We start from the raw sequence: 16,845 nt of genomic DNA, 5'->3' as shown, positions 1-16,845 counted from the left end.
AAGCTTTCTAACATATTATGAAAGTTCTGCTAATTAGTCAAAGTAATCCAAATATTATATTTCAGATGAGTCGATCATCTAATGGTACAGTCTACTTACAAAATACAAGCAGAGCGGCTGAAGGTACTTACAGATGCGAAGTTTCTGCAGATGCACCTTCATTTCAGTCCATATCAAGTGAAAAATTTATGGCGGTGATAGGTAAGTCCGCTTTTCCAGCTTGTTGAAATTGCTTAATAATTCTTGTTCATTAATTTAATTATTTTACCAAAGCAAACTCTATGAGACAAGACTTTTATTTTTGTCTCATGGAGTTTGGTATACAAAAACTAAAAATAAACTTCTATTTCAATTAACAAAACCTGCTCTTGAAATCATTGTAACATTTAAACCAGTAATATAAAATCTTTGCTTCTTATGATCACCAAATCGAATGTTGATTTAAAAATTTATATGTTTCTTACAGCGAGTTTCTGAACTCGTATATTTCTTTCTAGGAATTAAATATTCAAAATAATTTTCAGTACTTAAATTGTTATGCAGATAAGCAAGTATTTCTTTCCGCTACCCATTTAGGTATAATTAGTTTCATATACTTCAAAACACGTTGCGGTAAAATTAGTTACCTTTCTCTTAATGAAAAACACAAAATTTAAATGTATTACTTGATTTCAAAAATTTCACTGGGCAAGTATATAGAGCATTAATTATTGTAATTTTCTATTTTATAACGATCTAATAATCAAATTTATGCAAAGCAATTTCGCTTAATTCAAAATATAAATTTGTACAGCTACGATTTCATAAAACATATCTAGAGGCGTAGCATGTTCCCTTGTCTGTATGACGGAGGACTTCAAATTCTCTCCATGCTTACTATAATTAACTCCTAAGGGACTGGCAATGATGTAGTACTGAGTCCGGTAGACAGTTCATGTTATTTCCTTACTAAATACAGAGTCGAAGGCTAATACACAGAAATGCCACTGAATTATTGATAGCTAATCAATAACGAGTTGCTCCTCCTCTGGTTTTTAAAATCACTGCCAGACGACAAAGCATAGATTCAATAAGTTTCTGGAAGCATTCTACGGGAATGGCTTGCCAAAAACCGGATAGAGCTGTCTATAATTTAAATAGACTCGATAGTCTTGTGTGATGAGGTTTTAAACTTTTCTCCAAAACGTCCGAAAGATGCTCAGTAGAATTTACTTCAGAGCATTTAAATAGCCTGTTTATGCCTGAGAAGTCAGAAGTCAGAAGAATGCTCACCCAACCAGGCAGTAGCCAACCGGTACCTGTGAGAGGTGCAGTTATCATGATGGGATACTCCCTTTCCGTGTGAATGACAGGGCAACATGAATGGATGGAGATGATTGTCCAGCAATTCCACGTACCGAATCATATTGAGGGAAGTTGGTTACAAGTACCAAAGATCCCAAACACTGCCAAGAGAAAACACTTTAGACCATGATTAAGCCACCATGGCTTTTTACAGTTCCAATGTGCCATACAGGATTCATGGCTTCGTGAGACTGACGCCATATTCTCAGCCTCCCATCGGCATTTAATTAGTCGGAATCAAGACTCCTCACTCTTTGCTATTCATTTCAAGTCCACTAAAGTATATTCTTTGTATTCTCTTGCCCAGGCAAGAAGTGCAGTTCAATGACATTCATTCAGGAAATCATGGTGAAGCGAGTATTGCACAATCCGTTTTTTGACTATACGACTATCGCTCCTATTCATCTGGGTCGTAATTTGAGATATTTGGCTTCGTTGAATGTGTACAATACGCCTGAGTCGTTTCACACCACACTTGTTCTGGGTTAATTGTCCTTTGCAATTTTCCCGATCTCTAGTTCTTTTTCCCCCATCCGCGTATTCTCGGTATACGCGTGACTTTGTCGACCTTGAAAATTCTAGCCCGCTGAGGATTTTGGAAATTGAATGGGCCATGCGTCGAATGCCTACTATCTGTCCGCGATCGAAGCTGTCTAAATTAGAAGTTTTACCCATACTGTTAATTGAAAAGACTGATTGACAACAACCATAGTACTAACTATATGTGCATTTAACACAACTTCCAAACGTGAGCACAGTGCGGCGCAGCGATATAAAATTTGCATAGCCATGTCAATCTCTAATTCAGTGGCACTTCAGTGTAGTATTACATAACTTTCGAATAGGAGAGATATTAATGGCCAAAGCTTGTCGAAGCCTTATAGAACGTTAGCTGATGATAGATATATAATTTTATACCTTTTCGTGTTGAGAAATAGTATTTATTACATCCTGAAAGTATTTTAATTAAATGTATTGCAGTACTGCACCGATATTCCGCCCTGTTGTCTCTACACCAGTTATGAATATCAAACGTGTCTGGCTGTTGTTGCTATAAGCTATTCGAACGAAAGGTAACATAATCAACCAGATTGTCACGCCGTCAAACGAAGAAGAACCATTGCTTAAACAAAAGCCAGACTCATTAAGGAACAATATTCATATCTCCATGTCCAATTATGATTTTGAAGAAATCTACTCAGTTTTCGCTCAAGAAACACGTTTTAGTTTGATAAAAAAATTAGATTATTTAATTATGACAACGCACGTGAGGGCTATTTGCCTGAAGGAACGGATGCGTTCATGGATGACTTTCTGAGTCAAACTGGTTTGTATTTACATTACATATGAAGAAAATAATGAAAAACAACCACGAAGCTAGTTCGTTTGCCTGGGCTCGAAATCTGGCCGAACTATTAGTACTCAGCAATTTTGATATCATGGCGACTCGCAGGGTTAATGTTTGAAAGAAAATTAATGAAAAGATGATAAATAGTTTAGCAGTATTCTTTTGTTCGAGTTAATGCAAATTCCAAGTTCCACAAGTCTCCGCGATTAGCATGCTAAATGCATATTGCTTCCCCGTTATCTTGATGTGATTGTCCCAGTTACCGCTTGTAGTATAATGATTAGTTGGTCGATCAGTCCAGGAAGGCAGCTAGGATGGATGGAGGGGCACATGGATGGGTTGAGTTAAAATATGAAAATAAAATACATCTGTATAAAGTAGCGTCATAACTGTACAAGACCTTTTCATCCACGAAAGCCCCATACTATATTAGAAATGAAGATTTACATCGCGAACTTCATATTGATTATATCAAAGACTACTTATCCAAGCTAAATGGAAACCTTTTCAGGAAAGCAAAGACCAATAATACAGCTAACTTTGCATATATTCAGAGCTAGGAAATCATCCCGGACGATTTGCTCATCAGACCTTATGCTGCACACTTAATTCGGTAAGCCAATAATTAATTTTACTCGTCAGTACTCTGTACTTTTGCTCCGATGACTGGCAGATGATCCGCACTTTACTCGTATGCATCTTTCTACATTATCTCTTCTGACAAGCATTCCAACTAGATTTCGACCAGCAGGCTACGAGCATCTCACGGACTTTTAGGTGTAACTACTTTGGACTTGTTCTTGTTTGGATCAGTGTTGCAAATAGCTCGTGTCAGCTCCTGAGCCCAGGCAAAAATTGCGCCTTATTGCTTTGTCTCCCTCTTACTTCTCTTCTCAGAGGAAACTCAATAAGGAATTTTCTAAAACCAGGCTTCGTATGGAACTCTTATCATGACTGGGAAGTATTGCTCCGACAATAGAAACCCATTTCAACACAGTATATCGCAGTATCACAAGACCTTTTCATGAGGTTAAGTGAGATAGTCCCGCCTTTCACTGAGGATGAAAGCTGCATGGGGGCGAAGAGATCTATTTACGTTGAGCACTTCGTAGTGAAAAGTTCGAAAAAACTTCATTTGGTCACAAAATTGAGTACTCTCGAAGAATTTTTTGCTAGATTTTCTGAGAAAGTTATCGAGTGTATCCAGTTTAAAGTCAACATGTAGAAGTTTATTTCGAACAAAATAGTGTGCATTAGTGCAGATCCTTAAAAATCTGTTTTGCACAACTTGAAGCTTAATGAGGAGTAGCTGTAGCCCAAGCTGGTGAAGTATAAGTCATCAAGGTTCTAATACTTGAAATGTAGATGAGTTTTTTCTTTGAAAGGTCACGTTTTGAGTATTTCCTATGATGGGAAATAAATACTTCATGATTGCTTTGCTTCTCACGCGATGAATGTGATGTGACAGCGTAAATTTGTCATTAATGATTATTCCTATATATTTAGCCTTTCGAACAATGGGTACCGGCTCGTTGAATAGGAAGAGATTTTTCTTTGGCTTTAAATTCTGCTTTTTCCGTCTAACAAGCAGGATCTGTGACAAATGGGCGTTAATGCGTATTTTCTAATGGGTACACAACTATTCATACTCGGAATGATGGTTTGCAGCATTTTAATGTGTCGTTGATGTTGGCTGATTTTACCGCCAAAGCGGTATCATCCGCATAACAGGCTAGGATAGCATTGTTGTTAGGTTGAACCCTAGGGAAGTCTGCTACATAAAACAGATAGAGTACAGGGCCAATTACTGATCCCTGGGGCACTCCACTTAGGGTTTTTCTGGAAGCAGATAAAGCGCCTCTGGCGAAAGTCCTAAAGTTTCTATTCGAGATGAATGAATGGATGAACAGGATAAGTTCTGGATCTAGTTGGAAACTGATGAGCTTGGCAATGAATCCCTCATGCCATATGCGGTCGAAGGATTTTACCACGTCTAGCAGGAGAATAGCAACATTCATTTTGGAGTGCAGGGCTGCCCCTGCGTACTCTGTTATGCTTATAAGCTGTTATGTAGTGGATAGATGTTCATGAAATCCAAACTGCTCAGGAAGTAGAAGCTTGAAATAAGGTTTCATTCTTGCCAGTATTACGCTTTCAAACACTTTACCTAGACTAGGCAAGAGGCTGATCGGGCTACAACTGTCAGGTTGTATATGACTCTTACCCGGTTTCGGTATCATAATGATTTTAGCCTCTTTCTATTGTTTTGGAATGTATGAGATTGTGAGACAGTGCATTTGGCGAATTTACCAATCGCGTGCATGGAGAAGTGTTTTCAATTCAAACTCTTGATCGTTCGGCCAATCGTTTGGTGTGAACTGTTGTTGCAAATGTTCCGAAAATAAATCCGCTTTTCTTGATTGGCTGTCCCTACTTGGTTCTGAAAATGCAGGGGCCGATTACTCGTGAAAGATGCTTAAAGATTTTTGATCAACTTCCAAAACGAGCCACCGTGAATGTCCAAATTTTGAATTTTATAAATCCATAATCCCCCTCTGTACAATTTAATTAATTTCTGGGTATCTTTATTTAAACGGTTAATTTTCCACTTGACCACTGGAACCCAAGTTAGATGACATGTCTTCCTTTGTGTCATCCGTTGTATGAACATGTCATCCGTTGCATGTTGCGATAACGCATCATGCAACGGATATTACTTTGGAGTATAAGATTTTTAGTACTGGTGGAGAGAATTTCACTTGCACTAGAAATAGCTTGTTAAATGCTATTGATGAGAGATGGCAAAGCACCGTCAATTCCATTAATTGTTTCTAGGTCATGAAAGTTAAGTATCTGATCTTCCATGAAATTTTCAAATAGGATCCAGTTAATAATCTTTCTGGTGTTCGAGCATACTGGTTTGGAGATACCTAATACAGCGATGACTGGCAGATGATCATAAGTCATCTCATGCATAACTTTTAGTGCAATCGGGATGGGGGTGGAAGACAATGCATAATTGATATATTATATCCGAATATTGAATATTATCCAGCCTGTATGTATATTCACTCGGTGCATGAAAAGCAACGGATTGTTCAGAATTATAGTCGTAAAGTACATTTCCATTTGCATTAGTGCATCTGAAATTAATACAAAAGCTTCACCAATGTATATTAGAGAGGAAGACGAAATTATTTACGCAAGGCTACCACAATACAGTTATTTTAAAACGCTTTGACAGCAAACTTATGACATTCGTCCCTCAACTACTTTCTGATTACCAAATGACAAGACTTTATTGGCAGGATTTTATAAGCCATTATGTGCCATGTGCTTCTTAGGGAGGCTACATCACGTTACAAAATTTTTGGTTGAGTTTTCAGCACCCTGGGCAGGAAACAAATAAATACCAAATTTGTGTTAGAAAATTTGTCAAATACAGTATTAAAAGGAGTATTTGCGAGGCTTTGTATTAGCACAAGATTAAGTTTAGGTTTGAAAAATCTTAAAGCAAATTCCGTTATCAAAACAATAACTTTTCTTCAGTTGTATTTATCGAAAATGTATCAGAAAACTGTAGCAAAATATCCGCATGGAAGATATTTATATATGAAAGATATTGTCTATGAATACAACCAGATTCTAAATTACAACTAATTTTTTTCTTTGAGGAAATTAATTTTGCCAAGCTGAATTTTATTGTGTACTTATTCGAAGCTTACGGTAAGGAATGTTCTCATATTTGATATTTCTTGACTCAAACCAGCCTAATTAAAATTTATCAGTTTGATTTCCTAACGATATAACAATTTTGGGTATATCTATATAAAAAGGCGCTTCTTTATACTTATTCAACTGTCCTTTAAACACAGCGCAATTAATATTTCCACAATCGACATTATATCATTCAAAGTTTAATACTATGACATAGTACAAGTAAAATACAATGGCCTCTGAAAATGAACAAGGCTACCTTTAGATTATAAAGCAATAACAATAGACCTGAGATACAAAAGTTTCTTAATGTGAAACTATTACCTCTGTCAAGCAATGCATAAGGAGCTTAGACACGAGGAGATTTAGTCTGAAATGTACGGGATTAAAAGCAGCTTAAATTTGAGTTCAAATATAAAGGGTAACTTCCCGTATCTTTATCAACAGTATTCAGGGCATTAAAGTTTGTTTATACTCAGATTTTAACTCCGTTTTTAAATAAACAGATTTCCATATCTTTTATACAAACTATTCGAGCCTCTTAAGTGTCCGTGAGCACGTTCATGTCCAAAGTTTTAACATAAAATTACTTAACTACATTTACTTACTGTTTCATAAAATGAGGTGTCTTACGGTCAGTAGTTTAATTTAAAATTCAGAACTTTCGTTGGTTTATTTTATACGTACTTTAAAAATGCTGTTAAATAAATGAAAAAAATATTTCATCTGAAAGCTTTCAAATTTTACATTACGACCAAAGAGGTGCTTTTTTAACCTTTTGTGTGTTACCTTTATTTATTAAATAGCATTTTCTTCTCACTTACACCACTTAAATTTCAGTTCAATAGCAATACCACACAAAACAACAACAACAAAAAAAAATAATAATAATAAATCGTCTATAAAAAAAATCTGAAAGGTTTCAGATTTTAAATTACGTCCAAAGCGGCGTTTTCAATGTTTTGTATGATACCTTTATTTATTAAACATCATGTTCTTCGCACTTAAACCATGAATTTCAGTTCAATAGCAATGTCGCAAAATAATTTTAAAATGAGCTTATCTTTAGAATTTCCGATAAACAGTTCCGCGCGCTGGAGATAAAAAATGTTTTTTCCCCGTAGTTTGTTACTATTCCTCGCTTTCAAATCGTTGAGTTTGTTACTAAAAAATTCGTTAAAGTTTTACAAAATATGAAATCGATGATAAAGCAAATTCCAAATTTTAAATTTGGGTTTCCACGTGCCATATTCGCAGTAGGATTACGGTATTCAAAATTCGATTGCTCTATGTACCGTTGTTTTATCACGATGCGAGAAATATGCATACATTTATGCATATTTTTCATTATTTAATTCCTTCAAATATAATGCAGGACTCTAACATTTGTTGGCAACAGTTTGAAAAGTGAAACGGACATTTATAGTGATTCAACGCAAAATCGCATAACGAAAACAATATTCCTTCAGGGACAAAGCCCCTTTGGACTAAAAATATTTAAACAGCATATTTTTAGAATTTCCAATAAACAAATTCGAACGTTCAATGAATGTTACTGGAGATAAAAATGTTTTCTACCTATAGTGTTGCCATTGCTCGCTTGGAAATCGTTAAACTGTTAATCAGAAATTCGTTAAAGTTTTACAGAATATCAAATAGCTAATAAACTAAATTCAAAATTCGGGCTTCCAGGTGCCCATGTTTGTGTGGAGGAATACGTTATTCAGAATTTGATGGCTCGGGGTATCATCCTTTCTTCACAATGCGAGAAACTTACATATTTAATTTCTTTAAATATAGGATTCTTCATTATTTAATTTCTTTAAATATAGGAAAGAGCAATTTTGTTTGGTGGCAACAATTTAAAAAGTGATTCGCCGTTTATAGTGAAACGGCACAAAATGCCGTTTTGAAACTAATAGCCCTTCTGGGCTACTGCGCCTTTGGGCGTACCGAATTTAATACGTAAAGCATTCTCTTTAAAAGTCGACTGGTGTTTTTAACACCTTAAAAGTAGATGTCATTCTGAATACTGAAAGAAAATCAAGTCTGTAGAATTCCTTAAAAAGGGATTTTGCGTCATTTCAAATAGTTTCGCCAACGAAAACACTTAAAATATCAGCAATAGCTACAGCAAAGCTGTTCCCGCGCGTATCCTCATATTTTGGCAAAATTAATAGCTTTGTCAGAATTCAAAGGAGCGTTGGTTTCATACATGGTAGAAGTTAGTTAGTACCGTAATTAATAACAAAATATTTTGAAATTTTACTATTTGGAATTACATCAGATATTAGAGAAAATTCATTTTTACTTTCACTATTAAGATACGAATTTCCAGTATAAAATTAAATATCCGTATTCGTAAGTACTAAAACTCCTGAATTTGACACAAAAGCGTAGCGATGATAAAAACGTATGGGAATAATTTTAAAATTATAATTTTTGTTTATGATTTGATTCCTTGCGTTCTGAAGCTCGCTTACAGCTCGTATTCAATTTAATAACTTTTTTTTAAATTTCTTTTGGATAATATCACTTTTCATTTTACTAGAATAATCATATCCAGTGTGTGTAGGAGCTGATGCCTGGTATCATTGCTTACTTGCGTAAAATAAAATCCTGTTTAACAGCAATATACTGTAAAATTCATTAATAGCATTTCGTAACTACATTCATTATAGTTGGATATTTACAACCAAAATATATATCTTCCTCTATTATCTTTGGTGTCCGCCGATAATATCGCGGCAAAAACATCGCGGAGAAAACAACGAAAGGCGAAAACGTCGTGCTACAAAACATCGTGGGAGATAACATCGCAAAGAGAAAGCATCGAATTCTAAAACATCGTGGTACAAAACATCGACGTCGAAAGTCGAAAATAAAGCGGTTGAAAAACTTCGCAGTTTAAAACCATCGTCATCGAAAATATCGTGGTAAAAAATAAAGTATCTAAAAATCATCGCATGACGATAAAATCGCAGACATTCTTTTTTCAAGTTTTAATAATTGTAAATGGATATTTCCATAATAATTTATGAGCGCAAGATGTAAAGAAGCATAATTTTTACTTTCACATTTTTTTCTTAACGAATAAATTTTTGCTCAAAAAGTAAGAAGGCAACTTAAGCATAGAAAATTAAATGCAACTTGCAGATTATACTTTTCATGCAAAATTACCAGTAAAAACTTTATAAAAAATGATTTATTAATAGCCTTTGTTAGTTAACTATGTCGGTTTAAAATTCTATTAAGTGCTATAAGTTGCGTTAATTTTCTATGCTTAAGTGACCTTTTTATTTTCTCAGCAAAAATTTATTAGCTAATAAAAAATATGAAAGTAAAAATTATCCTTCTTTACATCTTGCGCTCACAAATCATTATGGGAATATCTATTTACAGTTATTAAAGCCTGAAAAAAGCATGTCTGCATGCGATGTTATTGTCATGCGATGATTTGTAGATACTTGATTTTTTACCACGATATTTTCGACGACAATGTTTTTAAACTACGAAGTTTTTGAACCACTTTATTTTCGACGACGATGTTTTGTACCACGATGTCTTAGAACTACGTTTTTTTTCTCTTTGCGGTGTTTTCTCCCAATGTTTTGTAGCACGACGTTTTCACCTTGCGTTGTTTTCTCCGCGACTTTTTCGTCCGCAATGTTTTCGGGCTGTAACCATTATCTCTTCATTTATTCTTTTATATTTTGGTTTATATTTCTCTAGGGGATTGTTTAAAGAGATGGTACATTTTTTTATTAAACTCATACCTAATTTGATTTGATTATTTAGTACCTCGTATTATCTTTTAATTAATGGGTGACGTGTACTTAGCGTTTGTATATTCTATTTTGAATTTTGATATTTTATCAAACGTTGGATGGTAGATTTAGAAGAGCGTTGCATACATGTTTTCCTGTAGAAGAAATAAGGATAACATCAGTAATGACTTTCATCAGCTTCTCAATTTTATTATTAAACTAGCGGAAGCACCCGATGGCAGTTAAGTTGGATTGAGAAAATTGTATCTAACAATAGAGAGAACGATACTGCTGTAATCCTTCTCTAATAAATTTCATAAAAAATTTCGATAGAAAAATAAACTAATTCTCTCTCTTTATATCGACAACAATGGCACAAAGTTTTTAATGACTTTCGACTTTATAATCAAATGGTCATAAAAGCTCAAGTTCCATCCAATATTTCACTTATATTCAATTTTAGTCGAGTCGTAAAAAATTGATCATAATTGATCGAAAATCCATAACGCAAACAAATACACAAACACAGAAACAGGTATTCTTCTAAATATATATAGAGAGAGATTGTTTAAAACTTAAATTTTTTTATTAACAAACTCTACGATTTGAAAGTAAAGCAGCAGCAACACTCTTCGAAATAAAGCATTTTTATCTCCAAAGCGTGAAACTGTTGCTATATTAAAAATGAGTGCGAAAATTAGCGTTTTCAGAGTTTTTAATAAATACCTCTGATTTTAGCTATTTATTTTTTTTTTTTTAATTTTTTTTTAGTCCAAAGGAGCTTTGTCCCTGAAGGACTATTGTTTTTGTTTTGCGATTTTGCGTTGAATCACTATAAATGCCCGTTTCACTTTTAAAAATTTTGCCACCCAATGTTAGAGTCCTGCATTATATTTGAAGAAATTAAATAATGAAATATCTGCATAAATGTATGTATATTTCTCGCATTGTGATAAAACAAGGGTACATAGAGCCATGAAATTTCGAATGACGTAATCCTACTGAGAATATTTGCATGTAGAAGCCCAAATTTAAAATTTGAAATTTGTTTTATTATCGATTTCATATTTTGTAAAACTTTAGCGAATTTTTGATTAACAAACTCAAGGATTTCAAAGCGAGCAATGGCAACGTTGTACAGAAAAAACATTTTTATCTCTAGCGCGCGAGACTCTGTATCGGAAATTCTAAAGATAGGCTCAGTTTAAAACTATTTTGAGATATAGCTCTTGAACTGAATTTTATTGTTTAAGTGCAAAGAACATGATATTTAATAAATAAAGTTTCCACACAAAACGTAAAATAGTTGCCCTTTTGGACGTAACTGAAACCTTTCAGATTTTTTTTCGAAGATGTGGACGTCAACCTTTCTCAATACCCAGAAAGTTTGTAAAAAGTTTGTTGACGATAGCTATAGTAGTGACTGAGTCAGTCGCGAACAAACACACAGACCATTTTCATTCTTATATATATAGATCCCCAAATGTTTTCAATTTTATCATTTGCTCTGATGGTGAGCTCAATAATACAGGTGAAATTTTCTGGAGATAGTAAACAAATTGATGGCCAAAAGGAAAAACAGTTTCAGAAAATATTAAACTATTTCGAGGAAAAATAAAAGTGTACACTTGTCAACAACAGTTTTGAAAACTGCGTAATCTATTAACGCTCAGCATTTGAGCTTTTATAATTCGTTGAACGAAAATTTGTAAGAATTAAAAGAAAGAACCTTCAAATAATACTAAGTTACCGGAAACCTAAAATCATGTTTATGAAATCCATCATGTGTATTTATTACATTATCTAATGTACTCCAACATGAACACTTAAGTGTAAATTTTATACAATAATTTTTCTGATGTAATTTGAATGAGAAACCTTGTAAGGTATATTTTTATTCTATAACAGTTATTTTAAGTAGCTCGCGTTTGCCTTTGAGCTACGTATCTCCAAGCTGTTGTTACGCTTAGCCATATTATATTATTACGTGCCTTTAGATAATTCGCTGGCTAGTTTAAGATTGCGGGCCAACTACATTAGAATTATGTTAGCTTCTAATAAATCTTTTAGTTAGATATAGTTAACTCTTATTTCTTACTTTCTGAGTTTAAGCCAAAGTGAAGACTTTGCTGTAAGCCCGAAGAAAGGGGTCGACTGTTAATCTTATTTTGAGTGAATAAAGAGTGTGTGTGTGTGATTATGGCAAAGCCTCGAGGGCTATCTGCCTAAGAGGAGGGATGCCTTCGTGGAGAACTTTCTAAGGGAAACTGGCTCGTATACACGTTACAATTGGGGAAAACCACGAAAACACCCATGCAGCCAGCCCGTTCGCGGGATTCGAACCTCGGACCGAACTACCAGCGTTCAGCGACTTTACCGCTCGGCCGCTGGTGGGCCCCTGAGTGAATAAAGAGTAATTAATTCTCCTTGAGTTACTATTTCTGTTCTTTGAACTAATCGATAATTCGCTTAACAGTTCACTAGTTCCTCGACAATTCATGTAGCAGGATAAACGTGAGGAACTCTGTAACCTGAAAGTTACAATATAGACGTACTCAAGTAACTCTAGTACGCAATCAGCCTATTTTATTTTGTTCACGTATCATGTCATATTTACGTAACTCTTTTCATTTCTATGTTTTATGCAAACATTTATTCTCGAGTTGTGAATTTATAATTGTCTGGCATGCTGATTAATGTTGTACACAAAACTTAATATGCTCCTGATTGTAGTTCTACTAAATTTAATTTGACCTCCTTTAACTTTATTCAACAACTATCACAAAATATAATATCTGTCATATAAGACTGTATGCATATTACAAAAAAAATCTTATTCGACAAATGAGTTAAAACCCTAAACGTAAACCACCAAAAAATTTTCTTAAATTATTAATAAGCCTTAGAGGCTAAAATTTTGAATAATGCAAACAAACTGCGTTTCTTTAGAGCCATTTGTCTCAATTTAAATTATTTCAAGAGAGATAAAGGGAAACACTCTAGAATAAAATGAAATCTTTCCCTTTAGGGTTTCAGGTAGCAGCATTACGAAATGTAATGAGAATGGCGATGCATAAAACGAGAATATTCTTCAACATTTGCTTTTTCGATGATTTCAGCGCAGGGTTTTGGGTAATTTCCCATGTAAGAAGAAAGTTTTGAATTAGGAGATCATTATAACTATAATTACTTCAGTATTAATGCATGAAATAAATTATGGAAGATAATCAGATCATTGCTTTCAAGTAGCATTTATACGACGTAATTAAAGAATAAAATACATTTTCTTAACGCAAATTATTGTTCTTTCGAATATAATGTTAAATTTTTAATGTTAATTTTGTGCTTCTTAAGAGTCTGTATTTGAAAATATTCAATTAATGTTTTATTGCTGTTTTGACTGGCATTATTTTGAGCTTCCTTTGTTCTTAGCATCCAAAACATGTATGGTAATAGCAAGTATACAGAAAGGATGAATATTTAAAAACAACCCGAAAATGCTGTCTTAGGTTTTATGCATTTGGAATACTCTAATTAAAAACATCAATGTACCTAAAATTGAGGCGAAACTGAATTGTAAAGATAATGTTAGAGTTAAACACATTCAAACCGGTATCAATCTGGCCTACCATTGGATAATGGTATCCCTATATCCAATGGTATCCATATCCAATGGTAACCCTGATTTCAAACCGGTATCAATCTGACCTAATATTCTTTAGACATTTATTTTATATTACAGAATAAATTTACTGTCATTTTAGAAACAGAATAACCTTGACTGTCGTAGCGACGGGTCTGAGTTTGAATCCCGTAGAGGGCATGGTTGTAACTGTCCGTTCCTTCATAGGTGCCAACGGTGGCCACATATTAGGTACTTCCGTAATGAAATGACCATAATTTCCGAACCTTGTAGTCGCGCAAGGCTAACGGCTATTAAATAACGAGTCAGGCAATTTTTTTAAAAAAAAAGAATAATGGCAAAAGCTTCCCTGTGACAATATGTTAAAATGGCTGGTTGAGAATTAGTTTCCACCTGCTGCTTCAGAAGACCTTAGTGTTCGTTCAAAACGTGGTGCTTCAGAAAAAAGAATTCTTCGCATCAAACATATTACTTTAAGTTTTTAAAGGCGTTTACATTTTTACTGCGAAAGCGAACTTTGTTGATTTCCATGTATTACGTTATATGTTGGGTTGATATATCACTGCGTATGATTTAAATTGTACGCTTATACAGTAATGTCATTGGTTATCATCTCTTAGCTACAGTTATATGATGCAAATACTTGGTAGCATGCCTTATAATCTGCCAAAACGGGCTGTGGAAAATGCTGAAAAGTGTAATACATTATTTTGTAGACTTGTAAATAATAATTAACTGATATTTTCATTTTATTGATTAAGCATATATAATATTTCTGCATCGTAAGAAAATGCATAATTCAATTCACTTAAAAATGAGGACACGCACTTTGCGATATTACGATTTAAGAGAAGAGCACCCATTAACGAGGGATCGCCTTCTTTGAATTACATAATGTAGTAAATATATTAAATGTATTATAAACAATGTCCATGAGAAAAGAGGTGTGAAACCATTGGTTAATGCATTATAGATAGCAACAAGATTCGTAAATATTTCATGTTACTCACGCCACACAAATTAGGTTCATTACAACCAGCTGTTTTCCATTACTGGAACGCATTCTAGTATAAACATTAGCCGGCTATTTTTATAATACCTGTAACGGCTAAATTTAGCAAAATGACTGAGTACATTACGATTCTGAACGGAAGGTTTATGCCAAATATTATCACTTTATTATCAGGTAAATAAAATTGTGTGTAATTTCTTTTACACACACTAATGCTATCTTACTATCTTATTCTATCTTAGAATAATATCAATAGCTAATGCGAACTAAAGCTATCTTAGAATAGTATCAATAGGTTGCAAGACTTAACTCAATAATCAGGAACGAAGTAATAAAAATAGCAAATAAATTATTTACAAGTTTAATGTATGGGAAAAGGTTTTTAAATACTTCATAATGTATATTTTAGATATAATATGTTAAACTGAAATTCTTACATTGGTTACAACTGAGATTAAGGAAAGAATTAAAAACTGAACATTTCCTTCGAATATGTTAAGTCGTATTACTTTCAAATTTTGTGACACTGAGAATGTGACATCAAATTTTTATACCATCCTTTTTCAGCGAATGTTTTCTAGAGAATATTTTCTCTATATTCATTCGCAACACAGCTGCAACGTAATATTACATTAGAGGTAAAGATATACATTTAGAAATAAAGATGAAAATGCAACCAAGGAAACATATTGCATTTAGATTTAATAAAAAAATAGTTCTATTTATTATGGTAATAAGCTATTAATATATTTTAAGAAAATTAAATTTTGGAAATTCATTTTATTTCGAATCATGAAAATGTTATAAAAGGAACATTAAAAAAATTAAAAGACCTACCATTTCTATAGAAATAACGGATTTGTTATCAATGGAGCTTAAAAATAAGAGCATGCATTAAAATGTTTTAACTTTATGCTACAAATTCAATCATTTAAATTTTAACATATCTTATAAATTTTAGAAAAAAATTTCTTCACTTTTCATATAAATAAAAATATAATTCTATTTAGTGATTAATTGTAGCTTAAATAAATTAATCTCAAATTAATATTTGCTCAGCATTTTAACAACTAAAAATATTTTCTTCTCTTCATGTAGAAATATATTTATGAAATTGCATATTTTCTTGAAATTCCGCTCTTTTTTGGTAAGATGGTATGACAACCGGCTTCCGTGACATGTCTTACGGTAATTAGTCTCTTTGCGTCTGAGTTCGAATACCGAAGAAGACTGTTTGTGTCTTTCTGCCATGAGAGCATTTAAAGTGCTGTTGAAACGAGAGACCTCTCAAGAAGTTGGTGGTAAGGAAAGAATGGCTGAATACTTCGAATCAGTCGCCCGGCGATTTTGAATCAAAACTGGAATGGATCATTATCCAATGGTAGGACTCAATCATCGATATACTACGTAAAACCAAGCTGACTGACAAGTCAACCGTTTCTTGAAATGAGCATCAAATTTCTAAAAGAAAACACTTTTAATTCAGATAGCTTTGTATATTTCGTAAATTCACCAACAATGGTTTCACTTACTGAAAGAGCACAGCGTTTAATACAGCCATAAAAATTTGATCTTCTTCTTTAACAGCCTTAAAATAAAACGTGCAATGAATATAAAGAGTAAACATTATATTACATACATTACATGAATGTATAATAAGCAATGTTGTTTATAATACATTTATATTTGCGTTTTGCATTCAGTTAATATACTTATCCTACGTCGATCAAATCTCATTACCGTCAAAACTTACATTTTAGAAATGCATGCTTTTTAATAAAGTCACAGATCAAATAAATAAATATGTAAAAAAACCGTAACAATTCATTGGACATTGAAGAAACAAGCAGCAGTTACATGAATACATATATAAAAAAGCTGATGTATACACCACATGACTTCCTTGTACGGAATATTAAATTATACGCATTTTTTCTTGCATTTCATTTAAACTCTACTACGCCGACAGCGCATAAACCACAATAGAATAAATGCATTCTTTAAAATTCGCTCT

At 33.4% G+C, this 16,845-nt stretch overlaps 1 protein-coding gene across 1 annotated transcript in view; it reads left to right on the top strand.

Annotated features, from left to right (window-relative positions):
* Nucleotides 1–16,845, top strand: part of LOC118188802 (uncharacterized) — a 326,782-nt gene that overhangs the window by 284,704 nt on the left and 25,233 nt on the right. Inside the window, exon 3 of the mRNA XM_085812391.1 lies at nt 66–201. Within this exon, the coding sequence (XP_085668517.1) occupies nt 66–201 (136 nt within the window). The remainder of the gene's footprint in view (nt 1–65; nt 202–16,845) is intronic.

Source organism: Stegodyphus dumicola, chromosome 3 (assembly GCF_044657685.1).
Source record: "Stegodyphus dumicola isolate Sdum_Otavi_A_Nest chromosome 3, ASM4465768v1".
Lineage (NCBI taxonomy): Eukaryota > Metazoa > Arthropoda > Arachnida > Araneae > Eresidae > Stegodyphus > Stegodyphus dumicola.
This window is presented reverse-complemented; position numbering and strand designations above follow the sequence as displayed.